This window comes from Camelina sativa, chromosome 6 (assembly GCF_000633955.1).
Source record: "Camelina sativa cultivar DH55 chromosome 6, Cs, whole genome shotgun sequence".
In the NCBI taxonomy this organism is placed as follows: domain Eukaryota; kingdom Viridiplantae; phylum Streptophyta; class Magnoliopsida; order Brassicales; family Brassicaceae; genus Camelina; species Camelina sativa.
In genome coordinates, this window is record NC_025690.1 from 24075101 (window position 1) to 24096384 (window position 21284).

At 35.9% G+C, this 21284-nt stretch overlaps 6 protein-coding genes, 3 long non-coding RNA genes and 1 pseudogene across 11 annotated transcripts; 8 read left to right on the plus strand and 2 right to left on the minus strand.

Moving 5' to 3' along the window:
- LOC104793283 lies at nt 515-2060 on the plus strand. 3 transcript variants are annotated; one of them, XR_769223.2, is made up of 3 exons: nt 515-652; nt 769-1039; nt 1431-2060. It is a non-coding gene; the product is annotated as an uncharacterized LOC104793283 (long non-coding RNA). The 3 variants fall into 3 exon arrangements; XR_769224.2 differs by lacking the exon at nt 1431-2060 and having other exon boundaries at nt 515-669; nt 769-1081; XR_769222.2 differs by lacking the exon at nt 1431-2060 and having other exon boundaries at nt 769-1081.
- On the plus strand, nt 2713-8199 carry LOC104793284. The gene is made up of 3 exons (XM_010519623.2): nt 2713-2888; nt 3105-3400; nt 7849-8199. Exons 2-3 carry the CDS (start codon nt 3178-3180, stop codon nt 8076-8078), a joined length of 453 nt encoding a protein of 150 aa, XP_010517925.1. The 5' UTR covers nt 2713-2888; nt 3105-3177; the 3' UTR covers nt 8079-8199.
- LOC104793285 lies at nt 8297-9087 on the plus strand. Its single transcript, XM_010519624.2, has one exon. The coding sequence runs from the start codon at nt 8420-8422 to the stop codon at nt 8933-8935; it is 516 nt and encodes a 171-aa protein (XP_010517926.1). The 5' UTR covers nt 8297-8419; the 3' UTR covers nt 8936-9087.
- On the plus strand, nt 10764-11430 carry LOC104793286. Its single transcript, XR_769226.2, has 2 exons — nt 10764-10963; nt 11097-11430. It is a non-coding gene; the product is annotated as an uncharacterized LOC104793286 (long non-coding RNA).
- On the plus strand, nt 12170-12771 carry LOC104793287 (defensin-like protein 4). Its single transcript, XM_010519625.2, has 2 exons — nt 12170-12311; nt 12469-12771. The coding sequence occupies exons 1-2, from the start codon at nt 12245-12247 to the stop codon at nt 12678-12680; spliced, it is 279 nt and encodes a 92-aa protein (XP_010517927.1). The 5' UTR covers nt 12170-12244; the 3' UTR covers nt 12681-12771.
- LOC109125281 lies at nt 16154-16737 on the plus strand. Its single transcript, XR_002032442.1, has 2 exons — nt 16154-16285; nt 16434-16737. It is a non-coding gene; the product is annotated as an uncharacterized LOC109125281 (long non-coding RNA).
- LOC104793288 (defensin-like protein 197) lies at nt 17142-17829 on the plus strand. Its single transcript, XM_010519626.2, has 2 exons — nt 17142-17324; nt 17402-17829. Exons 1-2 carry the CDS (start codon nt 17270-17272, stop codon nt 17611-17613), a joined length of 267 nt encoding a protein of 88 aa, XP_010517928.1. The 5' UTR covers nt 17142-17269; the 3' UTR covers nt 17614-17829.
- On the plus strand, nt 18227-18856 carry LOC104793289 (defensin-like protein 194). The gene is made up of 2 exons (XM_010519627.2): nt 18227-18365; nt 18512-18856. The coding sequence occupies exons 1-2, from the start codon at nt 18302-18304 to the stop codon at nt 18727-18729; spliced, it is 282 nt and encodes a 93-aa protein (XP_010517929.1). The 5' UTR covers nt 18227-18301; the 3' UTR covers nt 18730-18856.
- On the minus strand, nt 18983-20738 carry LOC104793291 (peptidyl-prolyl cis-trans isomerase FKBP16-3, chloroplastic-like). Its single transcript, XM_010519628.1, has 7 exons — nt 20554-20738; nt 19997-20277; nt 19816-19899; nt 19679-19728; nt 19503-19551; nt 19323-19397; nt 18983-19223 (listed from the first exon to the last, which is right to left on the minus strand). Exons 1-7 carry the CDS (start codon nt 20588-20590, stop codon nt 19104-19106), a joined length of 696 nt encoding a protein of 231 aa, XP_010517930.1. The 5' UTR covers nt 20591-20738; the 3' UTR covers nt 18983-19103.
- The window catches only part of LOC109133450, a 559-nt pseudogene continuing 317 nt past the window's right edge, over nt 21043-21284 (minus strand).

A 21284-nucleotide genomic window follows, 5' to 3' on the forward strand; every position in this document is an offset into this window, starting at 1 on the left:
TTGGCTGAGCTTCTGTAATATTAGCAATTTGTAACCTTTCTAAAAATATATAAAATCATAAACAGTATTTTTTATATATACTACTTCTTTAAACAAATCTGTCACGGCTTTCATTACTTATCAAGAATATAAAAAGATAAGTGACACAGTCGTCGATCGATAGGTTCATTTACGCAGAGGAGACCCAGTTCTAAGCTACTTTTGGAGGAGTTTTGGAGGAGTTTGATCTGTAATGTTAAATATATTAGAAGTGCATAAAATGTATATTCGTGATCAATCTATTATAGAATACCTTTTATCAATAATAATAATAATATTTCTAGTAGTCTAGTACTAATAATAATAATAATAAGTATATTGATGATCGTCCATAAAAGATTGGGTTTCCGCAAGATTTTATTTATAGCCAAGAAGTTCTGGTCCAGCCTACTAGATTTTTAGTTATGATAGATAAGGACATTTATCATCGTGAAAATGTGTTTGTTCAAGGACGAGGATAAATAGCAACGCACAACAAGGGTTGAGCATCAGTACCTACACTTACGTACACATACATCATCAACTCCAAAGTGTAAGATAGAGACAACGGCAATGGCAACGAAGTTAGTTTCTACTTTGGCCATCTTTTTCATCCTCGTTCTCGTCATCTCTTGTAAACTAACAAACTCCGTAGTATTCTCGAACTTTATGATTCTCATGATACATAGTGTATTTCTCGCAGTCATATATATGTGAATTTTCATTTTTCTTAAATTACTGTGCATGCAGAAACGCGTGGGACAGAAGCCCATGGTGACGCGTGCCTGAAAGAATACGATGGCGAAGATGGTTTCGCCTTGTGCGCGCCTCTGATATATCCGCCGTTTTGTTATACAAGGTGCAGATCGGACAAGGGTGCTAAAAGTGGTAGATGTGTCCGGGGAGCCACAGATCTCATGCCTATATGCTTATGCGACTACTGTGGCGGAGAACTTCCCGGACCGTTTATAAGACAAGTTTGAATCTTGCAAGTGTCATATGGTTTGCTTTTGAATCAAGGGTAATAATCCAATAAATAAATAATGTGACTTTACTCGTGCTATGTCATAACTATCAGAGATATGTGTTGGTATTCGATATAAAATTATTACTAACTAAAATTAAGATTTTTGGATATATCATTTAATTTTGGATTTTCGGATATATTTTTCAGTTTTCGGTTGAGATTGGGTTTGGTTAGATTAACTCGGATAAAAGAATTCATCATCCGTTCGGGTTATATATTTGACAATTCGGTTGGGTTTAGGAACCAGATTTTCCGTTTTGATTTCCGTAAATCGATTTTATGCCCAGTCCTAGGAGTGACATAAGATACCTGGAATATGGACTCTTGTAATACTCTCTATATATCATGTCTGAAATTGTATTACTCTCTGTCATGTCTCTAATAGGCTAGCAACCATATTGCCAGAAGAACTGAAATAATGTTGGTTGGTCGCATGTATGCAAAACCATGTCGGATCCAAAACCAAGCACCACTTCTATCATGATCCAAATTAGAAGAAGAGATGGCATCCTCTCGAGTGCCATTAACTTCAAGCATTATGTTTTGGCATGTACCCTGCATATTAATAAATTCCTCATTTTCATATCATCATCATCCACTGTATTTTAGATCCTCCATATAAGCATCACCAAAGTCGTCCGATTAAGCTCATATATATAAGCATCCGACGACCTCCATCACCAAAGTCCGATCAAGCTCATATAAGCATCAACAAAGTCCAATCGAGCTCATACACCTCCAACCAACTACAAAAGAATGTTGTGAAGACCAACATGTAAGAACTGCCGACGTTAAAGTTTTTTTTGATTTCGATTTCTATAGAGAGGGTTTTGAATTTGTTATGTGTTGTATTGAAGATTAGCATACTCCTTTAGGACACAAAGGAGAAACTAGTTTTCAATAAGTACACGTTGTGGCCACAACCGCACACGCAAAAGCTGCTACTCTGTATTAAAAACTCGTATGTGTCATGGTTTGTGTAAAAATAAAGGTTAATGGTCCACTAATTAATAATAAAGGTTAATGGTCCACTAATAAATATAAAGCAAAGAACCGTACGACTTTGTCTTAAGTAATTATATACTTTGGCATCCTTTAACTAGATGATAAGTGCGACTCTGCTTCCGTAATTCTGATTTGTCAAGAGTGAAATTTTTTTTGTTTAGTTCAGTTTCCTTTATCTCCAACGTAAGCATGTATTCGTTTTTCATGATGTTTACGAATCCAGATAGGTGGCTACTTTCTTTAATAATATCTGGTTCAGTTCAGTTTCATTAGTCTTCAACTAATTAAGCATATTGTTTATATTGTTCTTCTATAAACAATTCTGTCACGCTTTTCGTGACTTATCAAGATTCAAGAATACGAAAAGATACCAGACGCGGTTCTAAGCTGGTGTTGGAGCTTGGAGGTGCTTGAACACAAGGCCCACAATATTCTTACAAAAAAACAAAATATATATATTATACGGTCCAGATTGTAGAAAACAAAATACTTTTAAATTTGGTATTAAAGTAAATAACATGTATAACGGTGATTGGTGATCGACTATAAAAGATAGGGTTGCGTACCATATAATTTGTTTTATATCCACGAGGTTCTGGTCCACCCTAGTAGATTTTTATTGATGACAAACTAATAACATTTATCCTCGTGATAAATGTTTCGTCTCAACTACAAGGATAAATAGCACGTACCACACCAAGGATTGAGCATCAATACCTACAATTACACATACATTATCAACTCCAAAGTGAGAGAGAGAGAGAGAGATTAATGGCCATGGCAACTAAGTTAGTTTCTGCTTTTGCCATCTTTTCCATCCTCGTTCTGGTTATCTCTGGTAAACAAACAAACTGCGTAGTATTCTCGCCAAATTTGTTTATCTTTTATTAGACTAGTTGGTTTTAGTTTGGTTTAATACTTTGGTTAACACAATTTTGCTTAACCCTGTTTAGCTGTTGTATATATATTCTTTGTACAGCTAACTTTACTAATTAATGAAAAATAAGAATCTTATTTCTTCTAACAAACTTTCTAATCTCTAATATGGTATCAGAGCCATCAAACTCTTTCTTCCATTGATTCCGATCTGGTTTTTGCTTCATCCGAGCTCATCTCTTCACTCAATCATGGTGGCTATAGCTCGTGGTATCAGAAAACCCACTCGATCGAAGTCAGGAACAAGTTCCGCTACTCGCAAACCGTCGCGATCAACTGGTGATGTCGAATCTCCTCCGAACTCTCCTCCAGTTACCAGATCTAGAGCAACCGGAGCTTCGCAAGCCATCGCATCACCGCGATTCTCAGATCCGACGCCTTCTCCGTTCTCTATGCACAGCGCAGATCACCCAGGTTTGATTCTTGTTGCTATACGTCTAGATGGAACAAACTATGATGATTGGGATGCTGCTATGCGTATTGCTTTGGATTCAAAACGAAAAATCGGATTCATAGATGGAAGCTTATCTCGTCCTGATACATCGAACCCAAGCTTTCCTCTATGGTCCTGTTGCAATAGTATGGTGAAATCGTGGTTGCTCAACTCTGTTTCTCCAGATATTTATCGAAGTATCTTGAGAATGAAATATGCTTCTGATATATGGAATGATTTGTATAGTCGTTTTCACATGAGTAATTTACCAAGGACATTTAATCTCACTCAAGAGATTCAGGATCTACGTCAAGGATCCATGTCTTTGATGGAGTATTATACCAAGTTGAAGACGTTGTGGAGTAGTCTGGAGAGCACAGAAGAACCAGAAGAACCTTGCATATGTGGTAAAGCTGCTCGTCTGCAACAGAAGGCAGAGAGAGCTAAGATTGTTAAGTTTTTGGCTGGTCTTAATGAGTCTTATGCAATTATTAGGAGACAAATTATCATGAAGAAGGTTCTCCCTAATCTTGCTGAGGTTTATAAGATCCTTGATCAGGATGATAGTCAGAAGGGTTTTTCATATGTGGTGGTTAACCCAACAGCTTTTCAAGTGTTAGAAACTATAGTTTCGAATACTTCTGATCCAACTATCTACTATGTCCAGACTGGACCAAATAAAGGAAGACCTATTTGCTCATTCTGTAATCGTGTTGGTCATATTGCAGAAAGGTGTTATAAGAAGCATGGGTTTCCTCCTGGTTTTACTCCAAAAAGAAAAATGGTTGACAAGTCTCAGAAACCTCGTCCTGTGGCTGCACAGGTTGCTTTGGTTAATAATGAATCTGATGACACACCATCTACTTTGGAGGACATGGTTGGAGGGATGAGTAAGGATCAGATATAGAAGTTCATTGCCATGTTTAGTTCTCACCTTCATGCTCAAGGTCCGAATAACAATGCCACAGTTGCAAGTACCTCACAGTCTGACAACATTGGTATTGCTTTCTCACCTTCCACTTATTGTTTTGTTGGTATTTTGATTATTGCTCAACATGCTCTTTCGAATAAGACATGGGTGATAGATTCAAGAGCAACACATCATGTTTCACATGATAGAAGTCTTTTCTCGACCTTAGACACTGCTGTAGTGAGTTCAATGCATTTACCAACGGGTCCTACTGTGCAGATCAGTGGTGTTGGCACAATAAGAATTAAAAGACACAATGTCCTTAAGAATGTGTTGTTCATTCCAGAATTTAGGCTGAATTTGTGGAGTATCAGTTCTCTGACTGATGATCTTGGTTTCAAAGTGATTTTTGATACATCTACTTGTGAAATTCAGGATCCTATCAAGGGCCAAATGGTTGGTCAGGGTAAACGGATAGCAAACTTATACATACTCGATGTTGGAGACCTATCCATTTCTGTTAATGCCATGGTGGACATCAGTTTATGGCATCAGAGGCTTGGTCACGCATCGTTACAGAGGTTGGATACTATCTCAGAGTCATTGGGAACTACTCGACACAAGAATAAAGGATCAGATTATTGTCATGTTTGCCATCTCGCTAAACAGAAGAAGTTATCTTTCCCTTCTCCGAATGATGTTTGTAATGAAACCTTTGAGTTATTACATATTGACATTTGGGGGCCCTTCTCTGTAGAAACGATTGATGGTTATAAATATTTCTTGACAATAGTTGATGATCATTCTAGAGCTACTTGGGTATATTTGCTTCGAAACAAAGCTGAGGTTCTCACAGTTTTTCCTGGTTTTATTCAACAAGTTGAAAATCAATATAAAGTGAAGGTAAAAGCTGTCAGATCAGATAATGCACCAGAATTAAAATTTGCAAAGTTGTATCAAGAAAAAGGTATCATGGCTTATCACTCTTGTCCAGAAACTCCAGTGTAGAATTCAGTAGTTGAGAGGAACCAACAACATATTCTGAATGTTGCTAGAGCACTCATGTTTCAGTCTCAAGTTCCTCTTTCAATGTGGGGTGACTGTGTTTTGACCGCTGTTTTCCTTATCAATAGGACTCCATCTCCGCTTCTCTCAAACAAGACTCCTTATGAGCTCCTTACTGGTCAGGTAGTGAAGTATGATCAACTAAGAACTTTTGGTTGTCTTTGTTATTGCACAACTTCACCGGAACAGAGGCATAAGTTTCAGCCGAGATCAAAGGCATGTCTCTTTTTGGGTTACCCTCCGGGATATAAAGGTTATAATTTGATGGATTTGGAGGGTAATGCAATTTTTATCTCACGAAATGTTATCTTTCATGAGGAGGTTTTCCCATTAGAAGTGGATCCACATTCTGACAGTCCTTTGAAGCTGTTTTCACCAATGACTCCTGTGTCCTCAGGTATTCCACATTCTCCTTCTTCTTCTTCTTCTTCTTCTTCTTCTCCCCAACAAATTTCTGATCTACCACTACAAATTTCTACACAAAGAGTAAGGAAACCACCTGCTCATTTACAAGATTATTTCTGCAATTCCTTGCATTCTGATATACAATATCCTATTTCCTCTACTCTTTCTTACTCCAAAATTTCTCCATCTCATTTGTGTTATATCAATAACATTACACAAATTCCTATTCCTACAAATTTTGCTGAGGCACAGGACAGTAAGGAATGGTGTGATGCAGTTGATACTGAGATTACTGCTATGGAGGCTACGAATACTTGGGATGTTACTACTCTTCCCAAAGGTAAGAAAGCTGTTGGTTGTAAGTGGGTGTTCACTTTGAAATTTTTGGCGGATGGTAGTCTAGAAAGATATAAAGCTCGCTTGGTAGCCAAGGGGTACACACAAAAAGAAGGATTAGACTATTAAGAAACCTTTTCTCCAGTAGCAAACATGGCTACTATCAAGTTGCTTTTGAAAGTTTCAGCTTCTAAGAAATGGTTTTTGAATCAACTTGATGTATCTAATGCTTTCTTGAATGGTGAGCTAGAAGAGGAGATTTATATGAAGTTACCAGAAGGTTATGCAGCCAGAAAAGGAATTTCTTTACCTAAGAATGTTGTTTGCAAGTTGAAACGGTCCATCTATGGTTTAAAGCAGGCCTCACGGCAGTGGTTCAAGAAATTCTCTTCTTCTTTGCTTTCTCTGGGTTTTATGAAGACACATGGAGATCACACATTGTTTATCAGAAGTTGTGGTGATGAATTTGTTGTGGTTTTAGTCTATGTTGACGACATAGTTATTGCCAGCACAACTGCGGATGCTGCAACAAAATTAACTGATGATCTTCGTAGGAGTTTTAAGCTTCGTGATCTGGGTACTCTAAAGTATTTTCTCGGTTTGGAGATTACTCGTAATGAAGCAGGGATTTCCATATGTCAACGTAAGTATGCATTGGAAATTTTGACTTCTACTGGAATGCTTGGCTGTAAACCATCGAATATTCCTATGGTGGCTAATTTGAAGTTGTCTAAAGAGGATGGTGTTTTGTTGGAAGACAGAGAAATGTATCAACGTATAGTTGGGAAGCTTATGTATCTCACTATTACACGGCCAGACATAACTTTTGCAGTGAATAAGTTATGTCAGTTTTCTTCTGCACCAAGGACATCTCATTTACAAGCCGCTTATCTGGTTTTGCAGTACATCAAAGGCTCTATTGGACAAGGTTTGTTCTACTCTGTTTCGGCTGACCTTACTCTCAAAGCTTTTGCAGACTCAGATTATGGCTCTTGTCCAGATAGTCGACGATCTACTACTGGTTTTACAATGTTTCTTGGTGATTCTTTGATCTCTTGGCGTTCCAAGAAACAACACACAGTTTCACGCTCCTCGGCTGAAGCTGAATACAGGGCTTTATCTCTTGCGACATGTGAACTTCTTTGGCTAAAGATTCTACTCAGGTCATTACGAGTGTCTACTACGGTCCTTGTTCTATAGTCTGACAGTACTGCAGCCATTTATATTGCCACCAACCCTGCATTTCACGAACGGACCAAACACATTGAAATTGATTACCATACGGTTCGTGAACGTCTTGATAATGGTGAGCTCAAGCTGCTTCATGTCCGCACAGAAGATCAAGTTGCAGACATTTTAACCAAACCCTTATTCCTTCCACAATTTGAACATCTTAAGTCCAAGATGAGCCTTTTGAATATTTTTAGATGCTCATCTTGAAGGGGGTATTTGACTAGTTGGTTTTGGTTTGGTTTAATACTTTGGTTAACACAATTTTGCTTAACCGTGTTTAGCTGTTGTATATATATTCTTTGTATATACGTTACTAATTAATGAAAAATAAGAATCTTATCTCTTCTAACAAACTTTCTAATCTCTAATATCTTTATGATTCATATGTAGGATTAGGAGCCATAGTATATCTCTTGGAGTCATACATGCATGTGAATCTTCATTTGCTTAAATATACGTGTATCTATATTTGTTGTGCAGCGATGCCTGGGACAGAGGCGCATGATGATGACGACTGCCTGAAAGAATACGGTGGTAATGTTGGTTTCCTCTTTTGTGCGCCTCGGATATTTCCGACCATATGTTATAGAAGGTGCATATCGGACAAGGGTGCTAAAGGTGGGAGATGTGTCTGGGGAGATGACGATGTTAAATGTTTATGCGACTTCTGCAGCGACAAACCTTCTGATCAGTTTATAAGACAAGTTTGAATCTTGCAAATGTCATATGGATGGGTTGGGTATTAATCCAACTGAAGTAATGTACCGATGAAAAAATAAAAATAAAATAAAGAAACCTAGGCCTTGCGTGGGTTGTTTTATTGTTTTGATTGTTAAGGATCTTTTGATTTTGTAGAAAACTAGAATTATAATTCAAATATGTTAGAAAATGAGATAATTTATAGTATAAGACAAAGGATAAATCGTACGGCGTTCGATTAATTGACGGCTAATCCAACGGCTAATAATCAACTCTTGTTGTGTGACGTGTGACCAAACAAACACAGTTTAATAGATTTATTCTCTTCCGTAAGAGGGAGGGAGAGAGAGAGATGGGGATATCGGGTTCAAAGCGAGTCAAGACGATTCTATCCAAATCGCCGGAGTTCGACTGGGCTTGTGACTCAGCATACGAGGAGTCTCTATCTCTCGCACAGCATGCTTTCGCCGGGGTTCGTCCTTACCAGCTCCTCTCCGCCGGAGCTCACATCCACCGGAATCTTTCCTCTCTCCGGTTCCCTCTAATTACGAGGTGGGTGTCTTCCTCTCCGAGTCAATCCCAAGTCGACTCAGCTCTCCGTGTCATCATCTCTCGATTCGCGGCGGCGGAGGAGGAAGACGATGAGATCCTCCTCCGACCAGAGGAGTTCAAGGAATGGGCTTTGGAGGTTTTCACGGAATCCGTTGTGGGAAACGCGAGGAAGGCGATAGCGAGTCGGATACCATTAGGAATCTTCGGAATCGCTGGGATCGGAGCGGTGACTCGGTCGAGTCAAAACATGATCGGAGCAACGATTGGTGTGTACGCGATCGGAGTTACTACTTCGGTTTTTCTCAGCCTCTCCTAATTACAAATCTATATTAGTTTCGGCTTTTTAATAAGTTAGTTTTGTTAACCAAACAAAAGTATGATGTACTATAATACTACTGGCTACGTATTATTTATTGATTAAGCTAACCAGAAATTCTCAAAATATGATTTTAATTGTTTCATGAACCATCATTAACTGTTTTAATCCAGTCCACATGTAAACAGACAATCTTATTATAAATGTACATGTTAAATAGGTTATTCAAAAAAAAAAATGTAAATAGACTTTGAGACTTTATTTATTTTTTATCCCTCCAAATTGCAGAAATTTTCATACTAGTAGTCATATATGTTGAAGTTAAACTTTTTGGTTAGATATGATTATTTTTTATTTTTATTTACATAGAATATACGTCTTATCTTAAACAAATAATATTTTTGCCATTTACAGACAATCGAGTTTTTTTGTCTGATATATTAGTAAACGAGAGACAATAATATAGTTCAAAAAAATAAAAACAAAAATTTAAAAATAGAATCTTTTGTGGATTATAAAGAATGAAATAGAGATGTCGACCGAAAAAAAGGAAATAGAAATATTGAAGCTTCAAAATGACCACGTGAGAAAACGTCAGTATCCTGCAAGGCAATCCAGAGATACAGATTTCCCTTTAACAAATCTAGAAAGGACCGTTACTGTCATACATAGGAGTACTATTTACACTATTTGGTTTTTCTTTATGTTATTTTGTTTGATGAAGTTAATATTATTGACCAAAAAAAAGTTAATATATTATACACAATTTTACAAATAAAATTCCATAAATCTTAATGTTAAGTCAATATATAGATCAGATATAAATATATATATATATGTATATTTAACTTATATTATACGGTCGAGTCAAAATATGATCGGAGTTGCTACTTCGATTTTTCTCAGCCTCTCTAATTAAACAAAAAAAAAACAAAAAAGATTAGTTTAGTTCTTCTTCTACTTAAATCTGCTTTTAATAAAAGTTGGTGTAGATTTTTAACAATCATATAACAGCATACTCAGCATCCGTTTCATTAATCAAACAAAGTATGATTATCATCGGTTGCTAGTAATTTGTAAATAACCTTCACTGTTTTAATCCAGTCCACATGTAAACAGACAATAATGTTATTACTAGTAACTGTAATTTGTAAATATATAGATATTGGGTCTTGATTTATGTATTTTGCGCATTATCCCTCTCAATATCATATTTTTTCACCCGTAATAGTTATATATATATTGAACCTTATAAAACGAGAGTCAGACAATAATAGAGGTAGAAAACAAATATAAAAATCTGAATCTTTTGGTTTGAAAGAAAGAAATAATGGAGCTACCACGTGAAAAAACGTCTTTTACTGCAAATAGAGAAATACTAGATTTTACAAATCTAGAAAGGACCGTCGCTGACACTGTCATAGACATTTTTTTTTTCCTTGTTTGGCTCCGAGTGTTATTCGTACTTATATAGTATACATAATTTTACAATAATGAAGCAAAAAAAAAAAAAAAACTTTAACTTAAGCATGTATTGGGTGTTTTTTTAAAGAAATGGCACTGGATTAAGCTTCTGTAATTTTTTACATGCAATTAACTAAGTAATACTTAGATTAGATATAATATAAGTGGTTACTTTTTTAAAACAATCGGTAGGATTATTTGCATGCATGGCAGTCCTAAGCCAAGTGTTAGAGGAGCTTGAGCAAGTGGCTCATGGAGAAAATCAGTTTTTAAGCTTTAATGTGTACTAATAAGTTAATAACAGTCCTGGTTGGGTCTACTACAAAAATAATGCATAAGGCCATAGTGATGACATGTAAATGACTTGTGGTCACGAGGCTCCACACAACAACCGACAAAAAATAAATACGACGACAATAAGTGCTGCTGAGCATGAGTCCATTTACATACACATCAAATTGAAAGTGAAACAGAGAGAATAGAGACTAATCAGAGAGAAGATGGGCATGGCAACGAAGTCAGTTTCTACATTCGCCATCTACTTCATCCTCCTGTTTGTCTCTGGTAAATTATTGTAACTTACTACTCACATATTTGTTAAAATTTGGGGTTCATACGATCCAATCCATAAAAGTATTTCTAAGCTCCGTGATCGCAGCAAACTTTCCATTACATGTGCTTAAATTTATCTGAGCAGAAATAGCTGAGATAGGAGCTCAGGATGGTAGCCAGTGCCTGAAAGAATACAGCGGTGCGCCTTTAAGCTATTGTACGGCTAGGATTTATCCGTCGCTGTGTTATCATAAGTGTCGTTCGGTAAAGAGCGCGAAAGGTGGAAAATGCAATGGTCTTAAATGTTTCTGCGATTTCTGCAGCGGCAAACCTTCTGCGATCAGTTTCTAAGTAATGTTTGCATCTTGCATGTCATGTGTAATGGTTTGTGTAATAATGAAAGGTAAATGGTCCAACAAATAATGTAATGATGAATAAGTAAAATCCAAATAAAGAGACAGACTTTGATTATGTTACTACTTACTAGCTTGAAGACATGATATATGCGTGAGAGACAGAGAGAGACTCCGGTTTCTGTAAATCTGATTGTCACTCACGAGAGTGAACAAGAGATCTTTTTTTGAAATACTAGATGACTGATAAAAGTTTTAATTAATAATAGTTATAATATAGGTCTGAAATCTAAATGGTAACACATATACTGAAGAATGGTTGAGGAATTGCAAGAAAACCAAAAATGTTACAACATTTGATAGAAATTGAGGATTCGAAGAATTAGTGTAATCGATGAAATTAGAATATAAGTGGATTTTTTAAAATTAATTAGTTTTTTAAAGTTTTCTTTTCCTTTTGTCGGATGTCAGCTTTTTATATGTTTGTATTAGGTGGTTTCTTTTTATATGTTTGTAGTAGGTGGTTTATCGTGTTACGTAATAGGGTCCTTTTCATAAATAAGTTACGTAACAATCTTATTTAAAAATAAACAAAAAAGTAATAATAAAATTTTCTTTTAAAACAACAATTTGATAAGATTCGTATAATTTCATTGTTTTCTTGGTCAAAACTTTGCTGGTCCCCAAATTCACCCAGAGTGAGGGGGTCTCCTAGAAATATATACTTATATGATATGTCAAACCGATTTAAACCGGGACAAAACCTATATATTCCGGTTAATTTGAAGTGTGATGATGACTAATGGCAGCTGTTAACTCGTGGTTCTCGTGGTAAATTAGTTTATAAATAGCACCACAGCAGTTGTTGAAGCATCAGAACCTTTTTACACATAATAAACCCCAAATTAAGAAGAGAGACAAAGAGAGACAAAGAGAGAGAATGGTCATGGCAACGAAGTTAGTTTCTACTCTCGCCATCTTTTTCGTCCTCGTTTTGATGATCTCTGGTAAACTAACTAAACTTCGGTATTCTCGCATGTTTGTTTTAAATTTATGATTCATATATATGATCCATACATATATATATATATATTGTGTATTTCTCGCAGTCATATATGTGAATCTTCATTTGCTTAACTATATGTGTATCTACATTTGGGACAGAAGCTCATGCTGACGAGTGCCTGAAAGAATACGGTGGTGATGTTGGTTTCCAATTCTGTGCGCCTCGGATATTTCCGTCGTTTTGTGTTTCAAGGTGCCAAGCAGACAAAGGTGCTAAAGATGGTAAATGCATCTGGGGAGATGACGGTGTTAAATGCTTATGCGACTTCTGCGGCGAAGAACTTACCGAACAGTTTATAAGACAAGTTTGAATCTTGCAAATGTCATGGTTTGCATAATAATCCAATAAATAATGTAACGATGAATAATAACATAAAGCAACGACTTTGCTTTTGGGTTAAATCGGCTTCCGTAATTCTGATTGTTACATGTGAACAAGAGATCTTTTAATTTTAAATTTAGTAATTTATATGAGTTTTTTTTTTTAACTCACAAACTATAAATATTTTTGTCGGCCACAAAAACTCACGAAATAACTAAATCGTATATATATTGGTCATAAATCGTAATCCTCCAAAGGATTATAATTTATATATATGTTTGATGGATCATGTACGACAAGAAAAAACATGCATATGGCGTCCGATTAATTTTAAGACTAATAGTAATTAAATTAACTTCTGTTGAGTCATGTGACGTACTGACGTGTGCACAACTTCACAACAATAATCTTCGGAATCGCTGGGAACGGACGCGGTCAAAACACGATCGGAGCAGCGTTTGGAGTTGCTACTCAGATTTTTCTCAGCCTCCTAATTAAAAAACGATTACTTTTGTTTTTCACTAGACGTTTCGCGTTTGCTTGTGTTATTATTACTAATTAATGTCTAAATGATGATAAGTGGATGTGGATCTCCTTAAAACCGATCTCGCACAAGTTATAGATCAAGCATGTGTCAAGAAGATTTCCATCTAGTCTTCCTCTCTTTCAGCCTTCGATACGCAAACCAAGTTGAAAAAATCGCTTTCTTTCTTAGTGTTTTCTACTTATGATGCAATTTCATACGCTTATGATGAAGATTGGCTTCAGAGTTTTATGTTGATGCTGTAAACTCAAAGGAATAAAATGAGGTTAGATGTGACTTCGGTTTCCTCATGGGTGAAGAAGGGAACTTTTACTAAAAAAAAAAAAACAGATAATTGATATAAGACATTAAAAAAATATATATACTCACTAAAAGAACGTAACTAAAACTAATATTGGTAGTATATCATAATTTGAATATATATTCTTTTGAATATAATGTTAAATTATATTCAAAAGAAAAATAAATTTTTTTACCTTGTAAATGCAGAACTGTTTGGAAATTTTATTTAGAAAAACAGAAAGATCAGTTTGAATAGGATCCGGCTGCAAACCAGATTTAAATGCGAGCGTCTCCTCTCTCTCCAAGTGTGCTCATGCGGTGGTTACAGACATTCTTATCGATCAGTTTTACCAGTTTTTCCGTTGTTGACGGAGTGTCTCCATTGCGTCTGTCGTTTTTTTCTCTCCAAAGAGAATGATAGTGTTTTGAAAAGTATAACCCAAAAGAAACATGTTTGTAGTATCCAATACATTTCCCAAAAGTAAAGATACAACCTCTTTCCAGCCAGCCGTGCAATTATGTAATAGAAGTCCTTTCACTAATGCCTTCCACACGTGCCGCGAAAAGGGACATTCAAAAAACAAGTGCTCCCTTGTCTCAAGTGGATGACTGCAGAACACACAGCTTGAATTAGCATTTGAGTTCCATTGTAACATTCTTTCCCCTGTTGCTAATCTATTTTTTGCCATCAACCATGTAATGAAGGCATACTTAGGAGTAGCGTGTGGAAACCAGATCGCTTGGAAGCCCTGCATTATTGGATGAGCAGTGCTAATATTTAACCATGTATTCTGTTATAATTTGAATATTAATTAAAAATATGTCAAAATTTTAATAGACTGACTCGGTGGTAGTTATTTATTTTGAACTTTCAAGGTTCTACAAAACTATTGATTAGTTTTTGCCATTTACAATATACTACTATCTTAAAAAGAAATAAATAAACAAAGTAGAGAAAAATACTTATAATAAAATACTTATAGTATTTTTGTTTCATCTACTATCTTATAATTTGTACTATGTGCGATCAAACAAATTATAATAAAATGAAAATGAATAGTATATCCAATCGTTATGGATCATAATATCCGCAAATATTTCTTCTGCTGTAAAAAAATTTCAATTTTATTTATTTATTATGTAAACTCATTATATTATCATTTAATGTAGTCACCTTTTTTCTTATAATATTATTTAATCCAAATTCATTACACAAATATATGATTCATCATAATCGACCGTACTATAGTAAAATAAAAATGTAACATATTTCAATCTTTTACAAATTATATATATCTATAAATATTTCCTCGAGCTGTAGTGCGGATCCCATCGTAGTTTGATAAACAAAGGAGAGGCAATAATCGGAGTAAAAAGTTACAAAAATCGAATCTTTTGGTTTTAAAAGAAAGAAATAATGGAGCATCAAAAGGACCACGTGTGAGACAGCAAAACAAAAATAAATAAAAGGACCACGTGAAAAGTGAAAACAACTGTCTTTTTGCCATATATCTAGAAGGGACCCATCAGTGTTTCAGACTTTCAGTTATTTGTTTTTTCTTTCCTTTTTGGCTTCGAATATTTTGTTTAAATACAAGTGTCTTTAATAAAATTAACAAATGAAATAAAGCGTTCAGGCAAAGGAACAATGAAGTCTCTCAATCTTCCTCCTTTTTCCTGTATAAAATATGTTATCCGTTCATATGTGCATTGCTAAAAAAGAAGGAACTTCTGTTTTATAGACTTATAGTAATCATGCATATGAGCATATCAAGACTTTTTAGGAATATGAAAAGATAAGTGACAATCGGTAGGACCATTTACAAATAGCAGATTAGCACACCCGGTTTAAATTAGCTAGTGTTGAAAGAGCTTGAACACAAAGCCCACCATACTTTTACAGAAAATTAATGTATATTATACGGCCCATAATTGTAGAAAAACATTATTTTTGTAAAAATTTGTATTGAAGTAAATTAAATAACATGTATATTGGTGATTAATTACTAAAAAAGATATCGCCTACAAGACTTTTTTTTATTTTTTAATCCAACCTAGAGGTTCTGGTTCACTCTACTAGATGTTCAGTGATGACGGAGCTAACAACATTTATCACGATGATAAATGTTATGCCTCAACGACAAAGATAAATAGCCCCACAAGGCCACAACAAGTGTTAAGCATCCGTACCTACATGTACACATACATTATCAACTCCAAAGTGAAACAAAGAGATTAGAGACGAGAGAGAGAAGAGAGAGAGAGAGAGAGAGAGAGAGAGAGAGAGAGAGAGAGAGAGAGAGAGAGAGAGAGAGAGAGAGAGAGAGAGAGAGAGAGAGAGAGAGAGAGAGAGAGAGAGAGAGAGAGAGAGAGAGAGAGAGAGAGAGAGAGAGAGAGAGAGAGAGAGAGAGAGAGAGAGAGAGAGAGAGAGAGAGAGAGAGAGAGAGAGAGAGAGAGAGAGAGAGAGAGAGAGAGAGAGAGAGAGAGAGAGAGAGAGAGAGAGAGAGAGAGAGAGAGAGAGAGAGAGAGAGAGAGAGAGAGAGAGAGAGAGAGAGAGAGAGAGAGAGAGAGAGAGAGAGAGAGAGAGAGAGAGAGAGAGAGAGAGAGAGAGAGAGAGAGAGAGAGAGAGAGAGAGAGAGAGAGAGAGAGAGAGAGAGAGAGAGAGAGAGAGAGAGAGAGAGAGAGAGATGGCAAGCAAGGAAACGAAGTCAGTTTCTACCTTGGCCATTTTTGTCATCCTCTTTTTGGTCATCTTTGGTAATTAAGTGGTAAACTAACTACTAACTCCGTATTTCTCACATATTTGTGATTCATACGATCCAGAGACTATTCCTTTTTGGTGATCACAGAAATTAGTTTCATGATGTGTGACTTTTATTTGCTTAAATCTATATATGCATGTATATACACGAGCAGAAATATCCGAGATAAAAGCGCGGGATAGCAAGTGCCTGAAAGAATACGTCGATGCGTCTGCAAGCTATTTTTTGCTTCTTCTTTATCCGTCAATGTGTTATCATAAATGTCGTTCGGACAATGGCGCGAAAGGTGGGAGATGCGTTGATCTTAAATGCTTCTGCGATTTCTGCAGCAATAAACCTTTCGATCAGTTTCTAAGCAGTGTTTGAATCTTGCATGAGTAATGAAATAATCAAAGGTAAGTGATCCAAGAAATAATGTAACCATAATTAATTGATTGTAGATACTGAGTGTTGATTTTGTTTTTTGCTCTTTATTCCTCCAGATACTGTATCAGGTAATTTCATGTAATTTACTGACCGGTGGTAGTTAATTATGTATTTTGAACTTGTAACTTTGTAAGGTTCGACAAAACTATTGATAATTAATTTTTGTCATTTACTTATCTACTGTATATGAGTATATCCTATCTTAAAAATAATGGATAAATTAGTAAATAATTAGAAAAAAAAACTCGAGTGTTTTTTGTAAAAACGAGAGATAATAATCGAGATAAAAAGTCCAAAAATCGAATCTTTTGGTTAAAATAAAGAAATAATGGAACTTCAAAATCACCACGTGAAAGACATCTTCAGAATTCTAGAATTGTCAAATCTAGAAGGGACCTATGAGATATTTTTTTTTTTTTTCTTTTTTCTTTTTTCTTTTTGGCTTCGAATATCATTGGTTTAATACACTATATTAATATATACTAATCATTTGACATCATTATAAAACACAAATGGCCATACATTCTTCGTCAAAGTAGCAATAAACATTAAGGCAAAGGAAGAATGAAGTCTGTTTCCATATTCCTTGTTCTGTTCGTCTTCTTTGTCGTCGTTTTTGGTAAGTAATTGTGACTTAATCTTATATAGTTACTAGTTACTACATTACTACATATACAAGATGATCACTATATGCAGAGGCACCAGAGAAGATTGAAGCCGGTGACAAGTTCAAATGCGTGGTTGAGTACGGCGGAGACGTGGGTCCCACGTTCTGTAACCCTAAATTCTTCCCAACGCTGTGCCGTCAAAACTGCCGGAGCTTCAAAGGTGCGAAAGGTGGTAAATGCGTGAAGCAACCCAAACACAAACCTATCAAATGCTTTTGCGATTACTGCAAAGATGACTAAACTTTACAAGAAACGCAACAAACCGCCCCCTTCTCGCCGTATAGACGTTTTTAGTTCCATATATATTTATAGATGTTCCCTTGAAATAAGGTCCCAATATTGTCATGCATGTATGGAGTATTGTCGGCATATATAATATGTTATCCTTTCATATGTATTAGACTGTTATGTATAGAAATAATTAATAAATTATAACAATGCCCCCTGTTAATGTAATCAAGCATATCAAGACTTATCAGAAAAATATGAAAAGAGAAGTGACAATCTGTAGGATAATTTACATATAGCAGACTAGAAGACCTGATTCTAAGCTAGTGTTGGAGGAGCTTGAACACAAGGTCCTCAATATTTTTACAAAAAGTTAATGTATAATATTATACGGCCGAGATTGTAGAAAAGCATTATCTTTTTATATTTTGTATTGAAGTAAATAACATGTATATTGATTACTATAAAAGATATTGCCTACAAGATTTTTTTATATATATACAAACTAGAGGTTGTGGACCTTGTGGTCCGGCCTAGTAGATATTATTTAGTTATGACGGATAACGACAATAATCCTCGTGATAGATGTTATGCCTCAACGACAAAGATAAATAACACCACAGCTACAAGGGTTTGAGCCCTGCATTTACACATATATACATTATCAACTCCAAAGTGAAAGAGAGAGAAGAAGTTGGGCATGGCAACGAAGTCATCAGTTTCTACCTTGGCCATATTTGTCATCCTCTTTTTGGTCATCTCTGGTAAATTAACTGACTCCGTATTCCTCACATATTTGTTTAAATCTGTGACTCATACGATCCATAGAGTATTTCTCTTGGTGATCACAGAAAGTTTCTATATTATATATGTGACTTTTATTTGCTTAAATTTATATATATATGAGCAGAAATATCTGAGACACAAGCGCGAGATGATGACGAGTGCCTGAAAGAATACACCGATGCGCCTCCAAGCTATTGTCTGGCTTATATTTATCCGTCATTGTGTTATCATAGCTGCCGTTCGGACAAGGGCGCTAAAGGTGGGAAATGCGATGATGATCTTAAATGCTTCTGCGACTTCTGCAGCGACAAACCTTACAATCAGTTTCTAAGCAATGTTTGATACTTGAAATGTGTAATGATTTGTGTAATAATAATCGAAGGTAAGTGGTTCAAGAAGTAATGTAACAAATGAATAATTAAAATAAAAATAAGAAACGCTAGACGTTTCACGTTTGCTTGTGTTATTATTACTAATTAATGTCTAATCATGATAAGTGGATCTGTGGATGTCGATCTCCTTAAGATCGATCTCGCACAAGCTAGATCAAGCTGTGTCAAGAAGGTTTCGCACAAGTTTTATAGTATCATGCATGTAAGGAAACTGAAGTTTCTACAATTAATGTAATATTTCATCAATGGAATGAAGTACAATGAGATAATATCATACATAGAATCTTGTAATTGTGTATTGAAATTTGCACTTAAAAAAGAGTTTCATTCTTCGTCTGACTCAAGGCCTGGTATGTACTCTAAGCTCACATCAAATACCACTGGACTGTTTGGTGCAACTCTAGGCCTCCCTGGAGCTGAGGTTAGACCCTTTGGAAAGGCCAACTTATGGTATAACATTTACAGAAGAAAAAATGCAGAAAGTTAGAAGCTCTGTTACATTAAATGATTATTATGTTATATATCTTGATGAGTATTGCTTACAGGCCCAGGAATGTAGAGTCTGCGTTTGCCACCAGCTTTCATGCTCAAGATTCCTTCATCAAGTCCCTTGATCACCTGTTCAAAAGTATCAGAAACTACCTTTGTAGCTAAAGCTAAATCCTTTACTCTGATCTCTATGAACTTGTTTATCCAATAAGCTAATGTAGATCCAAAAATTACCTGACCAGACCCAACTCGAAAGAGATACGGTAGGCCTTTCTCCAGGGAACTGCAATTGAGTGAATGTGACCATTTGGCAGTAGATTCATTCAGCTAATATGATTCCACGATCAAAAAATCAATCCATTAAAGAAGATCAAAATGTTCTGTTTTTTGTATGGATTGAGAAAGATCACCTGTCAAAGATTTGTCCTGATGGAACCATAGCCACATAATTAGCAGCAACCTACAACAACATTTTGTTTACATATATCTCACCACAGTGGACTCCTTAAGTTACAAACTTACAATGGTTTTGAATCATTCCTTTTACCTGAAAACCAACCGGTGGAGTCGGGCCTCTACCGACTTTGATATCTTTATACTGCAGTCCTGATTCTGTGGTTACCATTGGAACCTTCACTCATATAAACAAAAGAGAAACCCTCATCAGTGTCAAAAAAGGTTTTTATAGAAAGGCCCAAAAAGGTGGTTTTAGTGTGATCTCACCATACATTTTCAAGCTCTTTCTCGCATTCAGCTTCACAGAGTCTTGGTTTATCTTCTGGAGGCAAACCGGCCGCATAAGCCGCAAGTGAGCTCATTGATAATCCTCCTGACACACCGAGTACTAACAGCATTGCATCTCTACGACTAGAGAGACTATTGAATCTACAGCTATGCTCTCTTGTTTCTGAAGCGATGATTCGAAGCTCATGTTTGACTCCTGTAGCTACTATATATCTCGATGTATTTAGATTCTTCTTTACAGAGAGACCATCTCTAGATGCTGAAACTAAATTACATAACTAAGCATGTCAGATTCACAAGAACCCAATTTAAAACATGTGAGTAAAGGAATTGTACAATTCTAACTGCAACCATGCACGCACACAAATGAATGAAGCCGGTTTAATCTGAACTAAACCGCTCTGATTAAGAGATTCAACAAAGGTGAGATTTTTATCTCTGAGAAACCCAGAATCGCTAGTGGATAAGAACATACGAAAAATCGCAACTTTGTTGAAGAAATCAATCAAGATTGATCAGAAGCTTAGGGGGAGGGTCTTACCTAGTGGTAGCAAGAGAGACGGAGAAGAAGCTGCCATTTAATTTTCAGTTTTAAGCTCGAGAAATTTTTACGATTTGATTTGGGCAATTTGGACAGAGGAAGCTTATGATTAGTGTGGATAACGAAATCTCTGATTCTCTGGTTTTTGGTTTGTGCCTACGGTTCTTGCTGACTTGTCTTTTCCCTTTTTTTTCTTTCTCTTTTTTAATTTCGATAGAGATATAGAAACATAAAACTTCAAGGAGTGGGTCATCTTAAAGTCGCAACGGCAAGTAGTTTGTTTTTTCCTACATATTTAAGTGGCGTCCACTCCTCATCATGCAAAACGGTGTCGTCAAAACTTCCTCCGGCGGTTGAATTAGAAACGCTCAAACGCATATCATATAGTATGTAAAAAAATATCCAAACTAGGATAAGAACATAGTTCCAATTATATATGTTGACATAACCAACAACAGATATATTAACTACATTTATTAGGAAAAAAAAATGAAATGGTGATTGCATGCAAATAGATGGAAAGATTAACTTAGAGGGATCCTTAACAGAAACAATGGCATTGTCCTCCATGAGGAAGAGGTTTGCATTGACCACCTTTGCCATTATCGCAACCATTAAGACACCAAGTGTTGCATCTGTCCTCATCTTAAGATGTATTGCATTTGCCGAATTTTGGATGTGAATTGCAGCACAACGAACCACTTTCCGTTGAAATCGACCCTTCAACATCT

Coding starts and splice junctions, on each gene's coding strand:
- LOC104793284 (XM_010519623.2), top strand. CDS start 3,178: ATGGTGGCTATAGCTCGTGGTATCAGAAAACCCACTCGATCGAAGTCA. Junction 3,401..7,848: donor GCACAGCGCAGATCACCCAG/GTTTGATTCTTG, acceptor TTTGTTGTGCAG/CGATGCCTGGGACAGAGGCG.
- LOC104793285 (XM_010519624.2), top strand. CDS start 8,420: ATGGGGATATCGGGTTCAAAGCGAGTCAAGACGATTCTATCCAAATCG.
- LOC104793287 (XM_010519625.2), top strand. CDS start 12,245: ATGGTCATGGCAACGAAGTTAGTTTCTACTCTCGCCATCTTTTTCGTC. Junction 12,312..12,468: donor CCTCGTTTTGATGATCTCTG/GTAAACTAACTA, acceptor CATTTGGGACAG/AAGCTCATGCTGACGAGTGC.
- LOC104793288 (XM_010519626.2), top strand. CDS start 17,270: ATGAAGTCTGTTTCCATATTCCTTGTTCTGTTCGTCTTCTTTGTCGTC. Junction 17,325..17,401: donor CTTCTTTGTCGTCGTTTTTG/GTAAGTAATTGT, acceptor CACTATATGCAG/AGGCACCAGAGAAGATTGAA.
- LOC104793289 (XM_010519627.2), top strand. CDS start 18,302: ATGGCAACGAAGTCATCAGTTTCTACCTTGGCCATATTTGTCATCCTC. Junction 18,366..18,511: donor CCTCTTTTTGGTCATCTCTG/GTAAATTAACTG, acceptor ATATATGAGCAG/AAATATCTGAGACACAAGCG.
- LOC104793291 (XM_010519628.1), bottom strand. CDS start 20,590: ATGGCAGCTTCTTCTCCGTCTCTCTTGCTACCACTAG. Junction 19,552..19,678: donor TCAGGACAAATCTTTGACAG/GTGATCTTTCTC, acceptor ACTCAATTGCAG/TTCCCTGGAGAAAGGCCTAC. Junction 19,224..19,322: donor GACTCTACATTCCTGGGCCT/GTAAGCAATACT, acceptor TTATACCATAAG/TTGGCCTTTCCAAAGGGTCT.